Genomic DNA, 20,004 nt, shown 5'->3' with positions numbered 1-20,004 from the left:
GGTTAACTAAAGACTATAAAAAAGTTTGGAGTATACTTGAAGTACTCTCTGCAATTCAAAATTCAGTAAAGGTGACTTTACTGAAGACTTATAGATATATTTCTGTATTTTAAAAATACTAATGTCCTGTCAGTAATGCTACCTAATGAATGACCAAAAAGCAGTAGAAATTTCATATTGTCAACAGTGATCTGTAAAAGATGTATTTGTGCCTTGATCTCCATAGAGTCTCCTTATGTATTTGCAGCTGTAGATAAGCTTACCTTCTGGCTACCTTGAAGATTTTAAATAAGGTGGAGTGGGCAAAGCGCAAAGGTTCATCTGCATGAGCATTTTCGCTAAAAAAAAAAAAAAAAAAAAAAAAAAAAAAGAGTGGGTGGCTCATGTAACAGTTGCTGTATTGAATAAACATGACATTTTAGAAGCAATACTTTTATTTTGATAATATATTAAGATAGGTGAGATTTGAAGTGATCATGAAGTACTTCATCTGGCCTAGCCAGAGAATTTGGTGAAAACATGTTTATTATATAGATATGTGTACATATGTATGTGTACATATATTTAGTATATCTGTAATATATGCATGTGCATTCTTAAAGTGAGAATTAAAACGCGTTGGACTAGTGTTTAAAAATTATATGGTGTGTCACTATTATAATGACCTGTAGATGGAGTTAGTGCACAGTTTTTATTATACTGTTGTTTAATATGAAAACACCATTGCATACAGTGACTTTTTCCTCAAAATGTACACACCTTACATGAAATGTATCTGTTTCTAAAGCCGTTTTGTCATAGTAACTTCCCTTGCCTTTTCTTCTGGAGCGCTGGTAATCCTTTATGATAAAAAAACAATTGATGAATTAGATGAAGTGTCTGTGATACAGAAAGACACAGTCTTTCCATATCATTCTTGTCATAAAAAAACAGCATTAGGACTATTTTAATATGTGTGTTTTGAATGAAAAATCACAATACCTCTGGAGTTACAGGATAATATATATATACACAGATGTTCAGATTTTTCCTGTTGTGACCATATGTCAGTTAAAACCAGCCCTAACGGTGCTTTTTACCTCTGATAAAATGGTGGGAAGAACAGGTAAGGGTACTGACAAATGCGACACCCAGAATGGAAGCGGTGTATTGTACTGCATCCTTTCCGACTGCGCTGCCACTAGTCCATCTTTCGGATGCCTTTTCTGCAAACATACTCATTTATTTACCACTAAAATTTCTGAAGTGTTTTTATATCCTTTTGCCCCCTTAACGCTGATGACCTTCTGCTATCCTTGAGATATGTATGTACAGCAGCTTGTTTACTGACAATGAATGTTAATATGAAATTAGTCCAGTGAAAAGTCCTGTGTTGCTATTCGTCATGAGTTGTATGAGGAATGATCCTTTGAAAGATAGTGCTCACTGGAGACAGCAGGAGAACTTGTTATTTGGTAACATAGAGGAAGCATAAAAGAAAAAAATATTAACGTCAGTAACTTAAAATTCAACTGTAGGTATGAAAAATAAATATAAATCAACCTATTTTTTAATTAAGTGAAATTATGTGATATGGCTGGAGGAAATTCTTAGCGTTTTTTAAAACTCTTAGAGATTTTGTCTTCTTCATTAGAAAAAGTGATTTATATACATTAAAAAAAACTGAAAAAGGGATGTGCGAAGTCACATCCTATTGAAATAAAACAAAAGTTAGTAAAACTTTTATGAGTCTCAGTTCTGAAACTCATTTAAATTTGTAGTGTTATGTATTCAAATCTGTACTGCAAAATAACTTGGAAGCATTTCCAGAGTACCTGTATCAGGGTATCTTTCCTCCTTCTCTCTGTATTTGATACAAGTAGAATATAATGGGTGGGATACGCTAAGGATGCTTGACTGATGCAGCTTACAGAAAGTCATTTCACATGTATTTTAACAGAACCAGATCATTTCACGTAACAGTATATTCCTCATAAGACGATCTTTGCGGGTTAGAGCAGGAACAACTGGCAAAGCACCGAGACATGCTTAACGCCACAGTCATATGGATAACGAGCTGCCCAATGGAAGAATCACTTTTGTGGCTAGACCTGATCCTAACAAAAGGTTTTGGTGCTGCACTGTTTATCCAGTTCAGTAGCAATGTGTGCAACACGATGATTTGGAAAGCAGTGTTTTTGCTTTTAGTCATGATGACTACACGTGTGTATAATGGAAGTTTTCCCAGCAATGAATGAAAAAACGATACTGGGTTTGGCTTTAAGACAACTGTAATCTATGATTAAGGGAATCATCTATAACAGGGTATTTGGTAAAGGTTTTAGATTTAAAGAAGAAGGTTGATTCTGATGTCATCTACAGCAGACAGAAACCACTAAGCCCACGGATTTCGTTCTGATTTGTATTGATGGAAGGAAGATTTTGGTAGCTGAGTTCAAAGAGCTTAATTTTATCCTTGTTCAAGCAAAATTTCAGGACCTTTGGCTGAGTTAGGGATATACTTTAGGGATCTGTAAGCGAAGCTTGATAGACATGAGAGATTTCCATATCAACAGATGGCTTTGTTACACATTTGTAAGGAGAAGTTGGAGGTATTCCTCCAAATCTTAATTGCTAAAGGAAAATGGGAAAGAAAATAAAGCAATATTATATATTGATCTATGAAAATGCACTCACTTGATTTACTTCTATATTCATAAAGAAGACATCTCTGTATTTTTTGTTTTATCTTTGTTTTAGCATTTATTTTCAGTACTTAAGTGTCAGCGTTCTGAATTATTGTATCTTTGTATGCAAATGCTTCATGACTGTTACGAATTAAACACATTATCTTTTGCTGACAAATGAGCCTTTTCCTGAGGAACACATGTCTAAGAACTTTATAACCATTAATGAATAATGAGATAAACATTAAGGAACTGACATTCTATTTGCTCACCGTTTATAGAGAGGCACTGATTTTCTATGATTTTACAAAAAATGTTCAATTTAAAAAGAAAATGTTTAAGCGAAAGAACCCTATAAAGCACTACAACCTTGTTATATGGAGATTTTGTGACCATAAACTGGTATAAGCAAGATTAAACAGATTTTGGAATTACTGTTTTGTAAGGTTCTTGGTAGATTACTGTTTTTCAGTGTTAACTGTTCTGTATTTCAGCTATGGACAAACCTCATCACAAGATGAACTTAAAGACAACACCACAGTATTTACCAGAATATTGGATCGTCTGCTGGATGGTTATGATAACCGCTTGAGACCAGGACTGGGAGGTGTGTTGTATTATAATTTTCAAGGTTACATGTTAGAAAAAAAAAATCAGTTAAAACAATGTTACTTTTCTGTGATATACTTGTTTTAATTCTATTTATATATACACATAAAATAATGCTGATATGTAATATCCATTTTTTTCAAAAATGCCACGCCTTCTGCATCTTTCACATACTTGGTATGCTCACACTTATACCCAAAAGAAGAAGAAAATGGTTCACAATTCAAGAAGGCTTTTGAATACGTATTAAAACTTTAAATGTATGAAGAATAAACAATAATAAAATAAGACCTGTGGCCTGACAAATGACAAATTTATGAATCAGGCCTAAACAGCACATCTATCTATGACTATCTTTCTAAGAGGGTTTGGTTTTAAAAGTGAAAGCGTCAATCAACCTTAGTCGTAAAAGTCTCAGAGAAGTCTGTAAGATTTTTTTCTACTTAGGTATGTCAGGATTTGTTTCTGTAACTTTGTGTCTTCACAGCTTGGTAAAAATGTCTTTCTTCTTCTGCTCTTGGTGCTGAATCCATAAAAAGGTATAAAAACACATAGCAATTACATCTTTATAAAAACATTGTTACAAAGCCTGGTCTTTATCGTCATCCCTATGTTCACTCTTTAAATTGTTCCACTGTCACACAATCCCAAAATTGGATCTTAAAAGCTCTTTGTTCACAAACGTGGAAGTTCTAAACATAAAAGCACAAATCTGTTCTTTCCAGTGCATGGAAAGGTTGTTTTATTCTTCCAGATGTCTGTCTGGGTTTTTTTTGGTTTGGTTTTTTTTTTTTTTTTTTTTTTTTTTGGACTCTTCAGGTAAAATAAAGCAAAGCAGCCCACCCCACAAAGTATAGTTCAACCTGTTTTCATATAATAGCTCTCAGAGGAACTGCATTGTAAGAAGAACAGGGTATTTAAGAATTCTTATACCATCTCCTACAGATGAAATGGAAGGTACTTAAGAGTAAGCTTATTCTGTGCTTTGAGGCTACCATCTTGCAACAGTTCTTGAATTGTGAGCCAACGTCTTCAATGGTTTGACTTCACTGACTTCAAGGAATGGCTAAAGATAAAATTCCATTTATAAAGTATTAATTGACACCTTTAAAAATGGGTTGGTCTGTAAATTTTTGTGTGCAATTTCAGATAACTCGTAACAAAATAAGAATCAGTTTTCACTTTTATCTACCAGTACTTTTTCCTGCTTACTTGTAAACCCTTGGACTAGTGTAGAAATAAATGCTCCTTCATCTTTGATTAATACAACTGTACAGTTCAGTCAGCTACTACATCACAGTACATAAACATAGCAGAGAAGGCAATAAATAAATGAAACTGTAAACTGTGTAGTCTGGTACGTGTCTACAAGAAAAATCTGAGCATATGATGATTTCTTATATGAGTTTTGTAGCTATTATGGTTCGTTTAACAGTCACTAGAAGAGCAAACAAAGGAAGATGCAGGGAAAGGATTTTCTGTCACTCTCTGGATTGCAATTGAGAGAACTAAGCACATCAGTACAGAGGCTTACCTATGTGTGTCTATGTGTAAGCTTCTGAAGCCAGACTTGAAGGGTGTAATGGGAGGACAAGTCTGCATACCTCATGAAAGGACCATCCAGTGCAGTTAAAATTTACTCCTGACAGAAAGATTGTTTAATGTAACTGCTTCTATAGGAGGAAATGAGTCTCTTCACAAACGTTAATAGCCATTGGCATCACTATCAGTTAAACACAAAAATGTGTGGAGCACGGGTAATATGGGGTGGAGGGAAGGCAGGATTGGAGTAGTTTCTCTAACCAAGGGTTAGAGAAGTTTAAATAAACTTTGCTTCCCCCCTTTTTTGAATTATGTTGTATGTTCCTGCCTGTAGCCAAGAACCTCAAATATCACAAATTCCCTGTTGCTCAGTACATTATAGTTTCACGGTGTCAGTAAGGCAGAGTAAATTTAATTTATCTGTTGTGTTTGTCAGCTTTGAATACTAGAACGAAGAGTACCAGGACTTTTAAAAAATCCCAGATCTGATGAAGTTGTGGGCAGTAAATTAAAGTTTAAAATAAAATATAGTAAGAAGTAGCTTTACTCTTTCGACTGTTGAATAATGCTTTATTCAAAAGACATAAATTATAGATTTCAAAAACTAGGGACAAACATCTAGGCCAATGTTTTCAATTCTGGTACCAATTTATAATAAAGGCTTTGCTCAGGAATTTTGAAATTCACTTCTGCAAAACCTTCTTGCTAAGGTATCTAAATATTAGCTAAGAACCTCAAGAGTACTCAATTTTGACACATTTGATTTAGACACTTGGTATAATGGGGAAATGTATTCTGAAATGTTCCATATGTAAAAATATATCAAATACAGCATGGTTTTTGGAGTTGGAAGTTCAATAGCCTTCCTTTACAGCATGATCTGTTGCTGGAAATTCTAAAACGTATATGGAAGAGCAGTGGTTTCATTTTTCTTCCCAACATCAGTGATGGCTTCTTGTTAAATATTTCAATCAGAACACAATTTTTATCTAGTCTAAAGAGAACGTTAAGAAAGCTACCAATATAACAGCATTTTTAGATATATAGAATTATGTTTAAACCTCATTCATTCCGTATTAGCTGTGATGTAGCTATCAGAGAATTTAAGAGACCAGAGAAACTCGTGAATATGTTATGTGGATAAATTTTACGCTTGTGTACCACTGATTACACTATACCACTCTTCCAGTTATCCCAAATTGCCTATCCTGTTCTTTCTATGCCTTTTGAGAAACACTAGATGAACTAAAACATTGTGTGGTACAGTTCATTTCTTCTATAGAAAGGGGCATATTGCAGAAAACTCTCTGCTTATATTTGTACAACCTCTCCTTCTTTAGTGCAGTTTTTCAAATATATACACCAGCAGAAAACAGAATTCTGTGCAGGAACAGAAACAGAAAAGAGAACCAATTTCTCTCTTTCTCACCTATGGAAGAAAAGGTAGCTGATAGAGTTTCTTCAGTCAGTTTATTTGTTTCTCCTTCCTTGTGTTTATGTGTGTGCATGAAAAATTCAGTGACAAAAAGATGTGTTTACTGGAAAATTGTAATAAATTGTGAAAGGGGTCTGATCTTGATCTACTCACTTATAGGAGTAATTTCCTCCTTTTTGAAATAAACGCCATGATATTTCTCTATCCCAAGTTTGCAAACTTCCTATTAGTGTGTTGAACAGTTTCATTGCTTGGTAGAAATATCCTGGTGAGGCAGGTGAGACACCATGAAGCAAGGAACAAGCTCCTGGAGATACATTTTTGGAGCTATACTATATATTCATTGGGAAGCCAGGTTGAAACATGGAGCATTAAGATAATGAAAAATTCAGAGGTGCTGAATTTTGAATTACTCTTTCAGCATGCACGGAATCAGTGCTAGATTATTAAGTCCTCCCTTTCCTTTTTCTAGATCTTCTTTTGAGATAGCACTTCAAAAGGAAAATAAAAAACACGCATACTCCATGAAGAGTACAGGAATGAAAATTATTATTTGTCAGATAAACCAGTAAGGCCATATCTGAAATTGTGAGCAGCTCTGAGCATTTTGCTGTTAAACAAAGAAGGAATTATTTCTCATTAACAAGAACATAAATAAATGGAGTAGGTGACCCATGGGGGAAATATTACAGTCATTGAATATGCTCGTTATTTAAAAATGGCATTGTGGCTACAATAAATCTGATTTTTCTTTAAAAGAAACACACAGCACTATATCTGCACTATATGCATTGGCACATTTGCACCTCTTATCAATAATTATTGATATAAATTATTTAGATGTTTCCATCCTTCATATGTGGGCATAGTCACTTAGTCAGACATTGCTAGGAAATAGCATCTGTTGTACCCATCCATAAACACGGACAAATAACTACATTTACAGTTATTTATGCCTGGAAAATAGAATTTTCAAAATGAATGTAAAAACGTTGTGAATCACACTAAAGGACACCTATTAACTCTATGAGAGGATAATAGTTTACAAAAAGCAAGGAGGAGGAATCGCAGAGTAACATACTGAATCTGAAAGAGAGGAAATCATGTTAGACATTAAGGGAAAAAATAAACAGCGAAGTCATTTAGGTAATAGCATAATTTTCTGTGGGAACTATCTGGATCCTAGAACTAGAGCTGATCAAAAATAGGCTATATAATAAAGATACTGTTCTCTTTTCCAGTACACAATCCTGAGCAAATTAAAGGCTCAGATAGTGCTAGGAAGGAGTCAAATAAGGAGGAAAATTCACCTCAATGTTTGGTGACCTCTCCTAGTAAACCACTGTAGAGCAGGAGTTTAAAGGAATTGACAAACAATGAAAAATGGTGGAAAAAAGAAGTTCCTCAGACAAATGGATACGCCACTGCCTTTTGTTCTGGGTTGTCTTCATGTGGGGAACAGAGAGCCCTGGCATGCCACCATGGCAGATTTGGAGTGCCACAGTGGAGAGAGGGCAGGCTTGCACAGTGCAGATTGGTTGTACTCGGTGCTGAGATTCGTTAACGTGAAACCAGGTGCAGCTACAGATTTTTTGAGACTATCACCTTCGCAGTGTACACATCCCCTGTCTAAAACTGAAGTATATCACATCATCTGTGACCTTTTAACTTAGAATAATTGTAAATGTGGTTTATCCCTTTGAGAGGGATTTTGTAGTAGAAAGGTTGTTTAATACAGAGCTAAGAAGAACAAGAGTGGGTTTGATTAGGCAGACCAGAATCTTCCTGAATGAAATTTGCTCTTATAGTTGGGTCAAATGCCCATTAGATCATCCCAGGTAGATTATCAACATTACTTCAGTGTTGAACAGAATTATACTTGGTTTATGCTATCAGTAAAAGCTATTTGTTGATCTCTCCTGTGTGATGTTTATCAAAATTGAGTGTGACTGTCCTTAAGTGGAATGTTGGTCCGTCTCAGGCAATTCATTACTTCCACAGAGTGCTTATATTTAAAGTGATGGAAAATAAACTTGACAGTATTATGTTAATTAGGTTTTAAAATTCAGTTTTATGAGAACATTATCTATAAATATATGATAAACTTACCTCTTGGTGCTTGAGGTCCCAATGGAAATTGTTGGATTTGAACTCGTATCTGAGCTAACTTAAAATTTAGGGAAAATATGGTTTTGGTCTGTATGTGTAATAAAAATTTAGTTAAACCTAAATATTTCTACTCCAAATGAAGAGAGAGTCCTATACTGGACCCCTACACATAATTCTGTAAGTAAAAAAGGACTAGATGCTGTACTTTGTAAAAACTGAAAGGGCTGATTTTTCATCTTTTTTCCACTCTGTGGGCGCCACATTGATGTAAAGGCAACTGTAAAAAGCTATAGAAGACCCTAGGAAAATTGATTTAATACAACAGTAGGGAGGTACGGAGGACATGAGCAGCTCTGAGCTGTTCATTGTGTGCAGAGGGCTGCCATGACACTGTACGGCTCTCAGTAAACCCTTCTTAGCAGCACAGACTACAGTTGGGTAATCACAGGACAGCTCACTGTTCTCCCTTTTGGTCTCTACTTTTACAAAAGCAGCAGCACAAAATTCTTATGTGTGTATTTGTTGTGGTTCTTCAATCAAAATACTTCATAGGATGCACCCAGGGTGATTAGTCTACATGACTTGTTTTAGTCATAATAGTGTACACTATACAGGCATCTAAATTCCTTTCATTCAAAACCATAGTAAAAGTGTTCTCCGTTTTAATAATTATAGCACACACTTACACAAGACATGCAGGAGGAACAAGTGCTTTACCAAAAAAGATGAAATTAATTTAAACCACCAAAATATGCAATTCAAATAAGCCTTGTGTTCAAATACCAGCAGCTCAGAAAGGGAAATAGTTAATGTATAGTTTCCTATGATAAATAGGCTTACTTCCTGCTGTTTAAATAAATCTGTATTTCTTATTTTGGTCTCAATTTGTAATCCAATCACAATTCTAGCAATAGTGAGCTCCCTGGGAGTTTAAATCAAAATATTTATTGTTATTAATTTTGAGAGTTTACGTTAGTCTAGCATCATTAGCAAAACACAGTAGCTGTAAACAGTAGAATTACAGTAGTTGATGTTGACTGGTGCTTTCATAGCTATATGTGGATCGATTGCTTGAGGCTGTCTCCCAGACTGTCCAGGTGTGGTTGCTGTTTTGCTGATCAGTAACTACTTGGACCTTATGGTTGCCTTATAGTAAAACTAGTAAGTTGTTAATAATTTCTTTGGGTTTTTTACTGGAATTGTTACCTGTTCTACAGATATCACTATATTACTTAGTCCTGGTTCCTGAGACAGATGTTATAGTGAAGAGACATGGCTAACATGTCTTTACAACTGATGGATTTATCCTCAGCAGTCCCATCAGCTCCGAGCTTTTGTTCAATGACTTAGAATTTTCCCTAGTTCTTAGGGATATTGTGAGGGTTTTGAATATAGCTCAGGATTTGAGGTTCCTGAAAAATGCATTCTGAGCATTTGAAGCACAGTTTAAGCCTTCCCATGGTAATCAAGCTGCAAACTGAACATGGTTAACCTTGATTCTAAATATATATCCCGACTGTATGAGTAAACACATGTCCTGTGCAGGAGTGACTCACAACTTCTGAAGCTCTTAACAAAGCACAGTTGAATCATCTAATTAGTAAAACAGTAAACAAAAATTTCAAAAGTTCCATATGGCTTTGGAGGGCCTAATCTTTTTCTGTGTGGTCATACACACTTTTTCCTTGCTCTTGAAAGTAAGGTGCATATCAAAGAAAAAAGAAATAATTTGGTGGTGTGTAGTGGTTTTATCTGGATTTGAAGAGACCTGGGATTAGATGGTCTGCAAAAGTGTCATCAGTACGAAGATAACACAATCTCGTGTGAGTTCACAATCTGAATCTTCTATTATTACTTATGACTTACATGCCGCTTAAATTATCTTCAGTGCTATATAGAAATGAAAGGCATCACTCATTTTTCCACACCCTTGGAAATCTTCCATCTTACCGCCAAAGCCTTTAGTTTCCATTTTGTGTTCTTAAAGTGATTTCCTTAAGCCTCAGCCTCTCTGCTATGACCATATGTCTCCCAAAACTAGAATTCAGGATACCACTACATGATATGCTACTGATTCAAAGAGCATATTCTGTGTTTGTGCAAGGTAAATCAGTTAGAGGCTCACTCAGAGCTGGGACTATGAGTTTACACCATTAAGGGATGAATGCATTGCCCCTGAAGAGCTTCTAGCATCTTCTGTCTCCTAATGACACCAGAGGAAGTGCCTCAATGGAAGGGAGATGGGGAGAGGGGAGTCAGGATGAAAGATCTTTTAAAGAATCATTTGAGTTTCACTTTTCAATATGTAAAAGGCTAGTAGGTTTAATGATGATACTAGTTTCTCAGTCTTAAGAAAAGGTGATTCAGTTGCTGGAACTTAAAGAATCCATTCAAGCCATGTTTTACTGGACCTTGTGAAATCTCCATCTTCTTTTTTTGCCAGCTGTTTCATACAAGACCACAGCCTCTTGAACTTTTGTGAAAGTGATGGGCTGAGGGAGACAATACTTTTCTTCCCAGCCAAGCGATTTCTCGTCAACCATATGCTTCTTCCAGTAACAGAAGATTAAATTCTCACTGTGAACTCACTTTAAGTCCAGAGCCGATTAGATGTCAAGAGAATACTTAAATTTAAGTCATTTGAAAAGCTTGTAAACAACGATGAGGTCACACATGAATTTCACTGGAAAGCCAAGGAGGAAATTTCACCTATCCAATGCTTTTGTCAATAGTCATTGTAGCTTTTACGCGTCCCAGTCACAGATATAAAGAACAAAAAGTACATTATTAGGCATTTCAGCCACATCATAATATTTTACTTTCTGTGATTATGAAAAATACATTGGAAATTTCATCCTTTAACTTTTTTTACGACTCCTGAAGATTGCTTCTGCTACCACCTAATTTTTGAATTAACTTGCTAAAGAATACAAATGTCATTTAGTGCATTACTAGAATGACAGTAGAATCAGCTCTGATATTACATCTTCTTTATTGCTGTCTCACAAAAGGAGATATTTTATTGTATATATATTAAACATTTATATTAAACTGCTTACATTTATATATATTTAGAAATTGTAGACTTTTTTGAATGAAAGTGAAAAACCTCTATGTGCATTGTAGAACACTGATTCTTGTTAGAACCTTTGCACCAGATACAGAAATGTATATTGTTGCTGGCTGCTTAACCTTGATTCCTTATTTCACTTCTCTTCTGACAGAACTTCCTTGTCAGATGGAACAAATCATATTTAAATAGTCCAAAGTCTTCTGAAATCAGAAGGTTGTAATAAATTAGTTAATTTAATTCTTTTACAATATTTAAATAACATTATACAGATAGCTACATATATACATTTCTTAGGCTTATGAAGATTTTTTGCCAGCTGCATGTCTTTTGTTTACTATACCTGTACTCTTCTGTCAGCCTCTTTTTTTTAGGATTACTTTTAATATTTCATATTTCTCAATTTATTTCTTTTTTCAAAGTTATTTGAGAAATGTATCACTCTTTCCACATTTGAAATGTCTACCCCAAACCACACGCTGGCTTGTATAGCACTACAGTAAAAGTATTCAGACTGACATCACTGTAAATTCTGAAAGCTGATGGGGTTAGCTCTACTAAACGCTGTTCGGATTTATGCTTCCATGGGGTGTTACTCCTTGCAGCTGTATTTAAATCAACAGAGTTATTTTGATATATGCCATCCTGGGTGAATATTTTGTGATGTGTAGCCTAGAAAATACCAGTATGTTCAGAAGTGACTGATACTCGGGGTGTGTGTAGAGGGGGAGGAGAGGAAAGGGGGAAGTTAAGCTTGTGTGTTTCTCAAAGGGACTTTCAAGAGTAGATCTGTGGAAGCCAGATGTTTGGCTCTTTCTGGAGATCAGCACCATTTTCGGTATCTCAGACTCAGCATTTGTGACCACTAAAATCATTAGATTCCTCTGAAGTGGCCGAGGGTGTTGTGCCATGGAGCAAATTTGCACCCTTGAAATCACAAAGAAGTCTAGCTTTATGGTATAGCATATACATATAATCTGTGTTATGTACATGTTACAGATTTCTGAATTACTATTTACACTAATCTAGCATTGAGGCTTATAAAACAAATCTGGTAGTTTAAGGGAAATCTAATGTTAGTGCCCATATCAATATAAAAAGAAATCTAAACCATTTACAAACCATAACATTTATATGTATGTAAAAAATTGTATTAGAGAAGTTTAGCTGATATCTATTTGGAAAAGTTTTAACTCCTTTTTGTTTATCGCAATTAAGGGTAACACAGCCATTTCTAACTCATGCCAATAAAATATCTTCATGTTTTTATACACAGTAATGTATTCTCTCTCTTTTTCTTCTATGTTCCTGTGTCTCAATAAAAAATACATAATTCATAAGCTCAGGGTTAATTATTAGAGACCTTCATTCAGCTTGCCCAGAAACATTGAGTACCCAATGAGACTTTTGAGTACTGTGTAAAACATTCAGCACTGCTTATATTGTCGGACAAGTGGATTTATTAGTCAAAGAGTGAAAAGATTTACACAACAGCGGAACTATGGCTGCTGTGCTGGGGCATCACAAGCCATGTCTCAAAAAGCTCTGTAGAAACACTAATATAAAGACTGTTGCTGACAATATCGACTGTGAAATTACATCTAGAAGCAATACATTATCAGGACTGTATTGTAGACCAATTTTAGAATGGCTAATCAAAGCCAGTAATTTTTCTATTTATTGTGAGAATTGGTAGTGGTTAGATCTAATGAAGACTGTTGATAGACACTCACTGTCCTAATTTCCTGCTTCATCAGAGCGTGTAACTGAAGTGAAGACTGACATCTTCGTCACCAGTTTTGGGCCTGTTTCAGACCATGATATGGTAAGTGATGGCCTGTATTTCTACAGCATTCATTTTCTCTTGTCTTTTTAATTTGGAGGATGAAAGATCTATGCAGTAACTTACTTCTTTTAGGGCTGGGCTTTTTTTAAACCCTTGATTCCAAAATGCTGCCAGCTTTTATGTGCAGCCATTCCTGCTAGCTGTGACTGCATTTAAGTGCCCTGAAATTAGCAGCCTCAGTGACTTTAATAATGTGTTTTAACAGACCTTATATTTGCTACATAATATGTTATGAAATGCATTAGGGTTTGGATCCATATTCTTCTGAGAATGATTGCTCAGGTCCTTGCTGGCAATCACTGATCCAATTTGCCAAGAAAGATCATCATCTTAAAATGCAATTAACACTTACGCGTACAGTGTGACATCCATACCGTCTAACCTGTATTTTTATATTAAAAGCTACTGATCAATGGGAAGTGACTTTCCTAGATCTTGGTTGCTGAAAGAGAAGAGAAGATTAATGAGAGAATTAGTGTCATCCTTTATGGAATGAACATTAAAATCAAATTGCTAGGTAACTGCAGGGGATGGAGAAGTTCAGAAAACTGAATGAAGATGTTTTGAGCCCTGGTCTTAAGAGATATTTAAAATTGTGTAGAAATACGGATAAGGTACTTTAAATTTTGTATATAAATGAGGTCTTCACAAGTAGGTTGCTATTGACAGGGAAAGCCTAGTCTGCAGCTACTAGTATCTGCTGGATCCTGTGTTAGGATGAGTGCTGGAAACTTCCTCATTAATTTAAACAAAGAAAACAGTTCAACCTTGTAGCTGGCTACACTTAGCTAAATACATTCACCAAAAGAAAGTTCCATTTCTTACCACAAAGTTGTCAGTTGTTTAATTTGAACTAAAACTGCAGACAGGCCTTAAACATGAGGTTATTAGAAATTTCTGATTACACAAAACAATGTTAAGGGATGGAATAACAGAGAAAGTAACTTCTACAAGATAGTTTATTTTCCTAAATGAACTTTATGCAAAGATATCATTTTCCTGATTGCTGGGAAAACAGCATTTATAAAACTACAGTCAAATTTATGTTTGCAACTGATGCCATGATATTTAAATGAGAAAGAATAGCTTGGGCAGCACAGACTTTTTGACCGGTCATTCTGCTGAGAAGACCTGCAATAGAAGGGTAATCCAAGGAAACAGCTAGACTGGTGACTTGTCTCCTCAGCACATATCTACAATACTGAGTACTATATATACAATACTATCTGAGTAATACATGTACCATGAAGAAGAATTTTAAAAAAATCATTCAATGACTTCTGCTTTTTTGTTCTGCAATAATTTTGTGAAATTACAATGTTTACCTGCTACTCTAAATTATACATTAAAAGAGGGTAAATTCCTTGGAATAAAGATTGGTAGAAACCACTGTCATCCACCATTTGTATTCTGGTAATTGGTTCAGCAAAACACTTCATCTTGCTTTCCCATTTCTGTCTTGAAATAGGTAACCAATCACCACTGGACAAACCGAAAACTTCACACACAGTCATGTGACTAAAATTTTTCTTTTTTTTCTTTTTTTTTTTTTTCATTTAATAGCTTTTGAATTGAAACTAGCAGCTGCAGTTTGTAAGTGATCTGAGGTTACTTCTTTTTTTTCAGAGACCTGTCTTCTGGGGACAGGTCTCTTATTATGAAAATTAATGTAATTTAAAGTATTGGGCTGGACATACATGCTTGTGGGAAGTGAACAAAAAAAGAGTGAGAGAGATATATATGCAGGTAAATGTATGCTTTGTATTAATATTTATTAGAGTTGTTTCCTATAAGTCAGCTGGCTAAGCTACTGTTTGCTCTGTTGAGTCAGATTTACTAGAAAACTCCAACAGTGAATGTCAGTCTAATAAACAAATGGACACGGATGCTTTCCTACATGTAGACATAAGTTTAGAGTAACTGATAGGCCTGATGAATTATATGGGACTATATAATGTTTGGACTTCAGCATCTACTTACACTTTGTAGTTTCAGGTGATTTAATTATTAAGTAGAAGGTAAAGCTAATTTGACATTCCTAGGACAAACTGATATTCCTGTGGAATTAGGGTTTTAAGGAAGAATAAAATAGTGAAGCCAAAAATAACCTACTTTCAGAATTAGGAATAGGTATGTTTGAAAATAAATTATTGACTTCAGCTGTAAGTCAGTATAGCTGAATTACTATAGCATAAGTGATCACTACCTACAAAAACAAAAAAACAAAAAAATAAAATTAAAAACCCATACCACATTGGGTCCTGATTTTCACTTAGTTAAACAGGAGAAAGAATTCATTAGTCTCTTAATAAAGCATGTGACCAAGAAACACACAGGCAGGTGTTGATATGTCTTGAAAACTAAGGAATTACAGCAAAGTATTTAGTGTAAAACTCCTACTCACCTCCCCTGAAAAGTAACGTGTGTGCAGCCTACTCATGCTAACTCTTTTGCTTAAGGAAGTGTGAAATCAGAGACAGAAAGATAAAATGAAGAGCTTACCAGAATATGAAGTTTATATTCATTTCAATGTACATTTAATGCAAAGTCCTCTGTGCATACTACACGTTGGTCATAGACACCATTATTTGAGGGCTACCCCAGATTTGCTCCAGTGAGCAGATTGACAGTAAGCGTAGACAGGAGTGTGGGATTTGGTCACAGGGAGGCCTCGCAAGCAGCTGCATTGGCACACTGAGGGAACGATGCGCTGCTGCTCTCTGAGCCCAGGACTGATGGCTGGGAACTGGCAATGAGCTATTCCAGCTGATGCCATATGTTACAAAACTACAGTCACAGTGAGACATCAGCATACCTAGACCATCTGTTTGCAGGAATCCAATGAGGCAGTTATATAGATAGTAGGTTGATATATCAGGGAGTACATGGTGTTCCTACCCACTCTCAATACACTCTTTTAAGAGCAGCATAGATATAACCTGTTATTCTATAAAGAGAATGTCTTGGCTTGTTCTTAAATTTGTGAATAAAGTTAAACAGGAAAAAAGCACTTTTTAAAATAAAAACATCTTTTTTTGGAAGAATTTTGTAGGTTTTCAGGCATGTTCTCTCAGATGGTGGATTGAACTAATCAACAGAAAACTGGCTATTCTTACATGACTATCATTTTTGTGAAATTTTTGATGTATATTATTTGGAATAAGAAGCATTTTAAAATTAACTTTTTTCATAAAGACAGAATATTTTTTTCTAGTAAACCTTCATTCCCACTGCTTCTGTACTGTAAGCTCTTCAGGAACAAATTTCTATCTTGCTACCTTCCTGTACAGCACCTCGTCTGATGTAGACCAACCACAGTGTGGTCTACCCTGTGAATAAAGAGTCTCCAGGGAGAGGTATCAGATGAGCAAATTAGAGAACATTTAAGTCAAAGTGTTATAACTATTCAGTACCATACAACTTACTGCCAAAGTGCAGATAGGAATCTTCTTTCTTTCACTGCACACTAAGGACTGGAGAGCCTCCAGTGTGGAGAATTTATTCCAAATTTCATCTCACTCATACGTTTGCACATAGACCACCGCTGTAGTACATGGTTTGGAGAAAATCCTTCTGTTCCTTTGTTCTGTATGGCACACTCCTGTAGAAGAAGCCCTAATCAGAGTATCTGATGACTTGATCTTAAAGATCAGCTGTCTGTCAGGATTCATTTGAGGAGAAATATTGTACATGTTAAAGTGGGTAGTGAAAGCTAAAGAGCTGAGACATCTCAGCCAAAATGAATTAATCCTATATGATGCAACAGCCTGGGATAGAGAAAGATTCAGTCTGTGCCAGGCATGACCTGTCAGCTACTTTTTAATTGAATTTTATCTTATGCTGTCAGGTCCCTTATCAAATCGCTCAGAATTTTTGTTCTTTTCCAGCGTAAGAACCTTGTGTTTGCATAAAGTGAAGAACCAGACTCCCTTCTCTCAACCTGTACCACCTCCCACTCACCTCCTCCTTTGCAGTTGAAAGAGATAAAAAGGGAATGGCTTACATGCACACTGAACTGATGTCACCTTCTGGGCATGTCTTTTACCTTTCCTATGTGCGTAGGAGGAAATTTTCTTCGGAGTTAGTAAAACATGGAACAAATCCAATATTTTAATGCCATCTACTGCCTTTTAAACCTCTTTCTCTCGTGCTCTACTGCACACTTGGGACAAGATTTTGCCCACAGTTCAACCTAAGGCCCCAACCCATCACAATTCTGAAGTACTTGGCTATAAGTGCAGAACTGCTGTCACTGGGACTGAACAAATCCACACTTCAGCAGCTCACTGAGCACATGATTAAAAAAACCATGGAAATAAAATTAAGTATGCACCAAAATGATTCACAGGTCTGGGATGTAAAAAAAAAACAAACCAAAAAAAAGTCAAAACCAAGAAAAAAGCCCAAACCCAAACAAACCCAAAGTAAGAACACCCCATGGAACTACAACATTTCCATGTCCACAAGAAATTTATTTAGGGATTTCATGCCTTAAAACCAGGAAAAACACACCACCAATAAGAATCACCATTCTTATTTGCTGATAGTTGCGTGAGGAATAAAAAGCTCATACTTTCTTATGTTGTACGGAGTGTTGCCATTTGTTAAAAGAAGGTCTAAGGGAGTCTGCCCCAGAGATTTTGCACACTCATTCCAGAATGTTTACTAACATATTCCTTGGGGCAGCTCTTTTCCTTATAGCTGTGTGTGCCTTCACACACAGGAATTCCCTTTATTTTAGGATTTGCCATCTCTATTGGCAGGAGACCTCAGCAAAGGTTCAGTTTCTCAGCCAAATGGTAATTTTGAACAGTGTTTGGATAGCTGCTTTTGATGTTTATCACAATATCGTAGCCATGAATGATCGAAGGGCCAGGATAATCCCATACTGAACTTTCACGTTGGAGTGGAATTTTTCCCTGGGAAAATATTATACTGTACTGCATCCACAGGAATTTTTCACACTTTCACTCCACATACATCTATATTTTACGTATAATACTCAAACATATTTTTCCTAATTTCACCCTCTCCCTCCTAACTTTGTTCCTGTTGCTTTGTAACAAATAATTCTTTCATTTCGTAGTGAGTGTTGGTTATTTTGATCCTCCCCATGTACAATGAGTCAGCCACTGCATCCTTCCCCATTGGCCCCGTCCTTGTATAACCAAACTATAACTCATGGTTCAAAGCTGTCCTTTGCTTGTGCTCTCTGTAGTCCAATGATTTGGCCCAGTGAGCCATTCCTCGTCTTGTAAATCAGACCACGTGATTTTAGTGAACTGTGAACTTTTTGCAGGTTGGCTACATGTTTATGCTAATGAGACACTTAGAACAAAAGGCTTTAGTAAGACCCTGTCTCACTAGGCTTGTTTTATTCTGAGACATAATTTCCTGTGCTACGCATACTGGCTACATATCCACAGCTTCAAATTACAGTTTTATGGAAGGTGAAGGAAAAGTGAGAAAAGGGTGAATTGTGTTGTTTCCACTACATTATATCTCAAATTCTTGTCTAACTTTTGATATACTAGTCTCCCTAACATTTATTCTGGTGAACACAGTAATGATATTGTAACTGTTTAATAACCAGCTTCAGGTACATTGTAAGTAATACAGAGCATAAATGTTCTGATAATTACTATTTCATTAATAGTCACCTTGCTTCTAGGGAACGGTAAGAATATACTTTTCAAGTTCTCATATTGCAACATATGGCATCATAAGTGTTTCCCTTTTTTCTGAATTGATGTAGGAATACACTATAGATGTATTTTTCCGTCAAAGCTGGAAAGATGAGAGATTAAAATTCAAAGGACCTATGACTGTTCTCCGGTTAAATAATTTAATGGCCAGCAAAATTTGGACACCTGATACCTTTTTCCACAATGGAAAGAAGTCAGTGGCTCATAACATGACGATGCCAAATAAACTATTACGAATTACAGAGGATGGGACATTGCTATATACAATGAGGTGAGCCCTAAAATATTATATCCTTCATTTAGTTTGACAATTTAAGTTGTTAAAGCATCATATTTTCCAAACAGAAACAGGTTCCTTTCTGAGCATAATTTGATTTCTCCTTAGTAATTATTTTCACAATAGGCCATGGAATGATGGACAAACTGAGGCATTTGCAGTGTTTATTTTTCCCCCCTCCTGCTGTGCTACCTTCACATTCCCCCTGGATGTGTCTTAATGCTTGATTTTAAAAAGTTCCCTATAGTGTTAGGAATCCATCAGTTTGCAGAGGACCTTAATTTGGAATTGCTTTCAAGGATTCCATCAGCAAAATATAACAAAGCATGAAATTTTAATATATTCTAGACTACTAGATCGCGTACAAGGGATCTTTAATCTTTGGATCCTAGAGAAAGCAGATTCTAAGAACTAGTAGATGCGCATGGAATTCATTGCCCATTCTTGATATTTCTTGACAGTCTAAAAATAGACATTTCTTATTCCATTCATAACAAGAAAAACAATTCACTAAAGCATTTGGAAAGTTAGGAGAAAAAAAATATTTTTGTGCTGGCACCACTCTTACTGGAAATATATTATTCTCTTCATGGATAACTGAACTTTAGCTATCCAATTGTCAGCAGAGGAGTTAAATCCTTTTGAAATAACTATGATACACGGTCATGGAAAAATTCTGGATTAAAAGACTGCAAATTAAACAATGAAAAAAAATGGTATGTCATCTCTACAGAGCTACACATCC

At 35.6% G+C, this 20,004-nt stretch overlaps 1 protein-coding gene across 3 annotated transcripts in view; it reads left to right on the top strand.

The window, feature by feature from the left end:
- The window catches only part of GABRA1 (gamma-aminobutyric acid type A receptor subunit alpha1), a 42,784-nt gene that overhangs the window by 4,329 nt on the left and 18,451 nt on the right, over positions 1-20,004 (top strand). For all 3 annotated transcript variants that reach the window (XM_049829329.1, XM_049829328.1, XM_049829326.1), the window contains exons 3-5: positions 3,161-3,273; positions 13,189-13,256; positions 19,033-19,253. In XM_049829329.1, the coding sequence (XP_049685286.1) occupies positions 3,161-3,273; positions 13,189-13,256; positions 19,033-19,253 (402 nt within the window). The remainder of the gene's footprint in view (positions 1-3,160; positions 3,274-13,188; positions 13,257-19,032; positions 19,254-20,004) is intronic.

This window comes from Accipiter gentilis, chromosome 26 (assembly GCF_929443795.1).
Source record: "Accipiter gentilis chromosome 26, bAccGen1.1, whole genome shotgun sequence".
Lineage (NCBI taxonomy): Eukaryota > Metazoa > Chordata > Aves > Accipitriformes > Accipitridae > Astur > Astur gentilis.
Note: the sequence above shows the minus strand (reverse complement) of the source record. Positions and strands in the feature narration are given on the sequence as shown.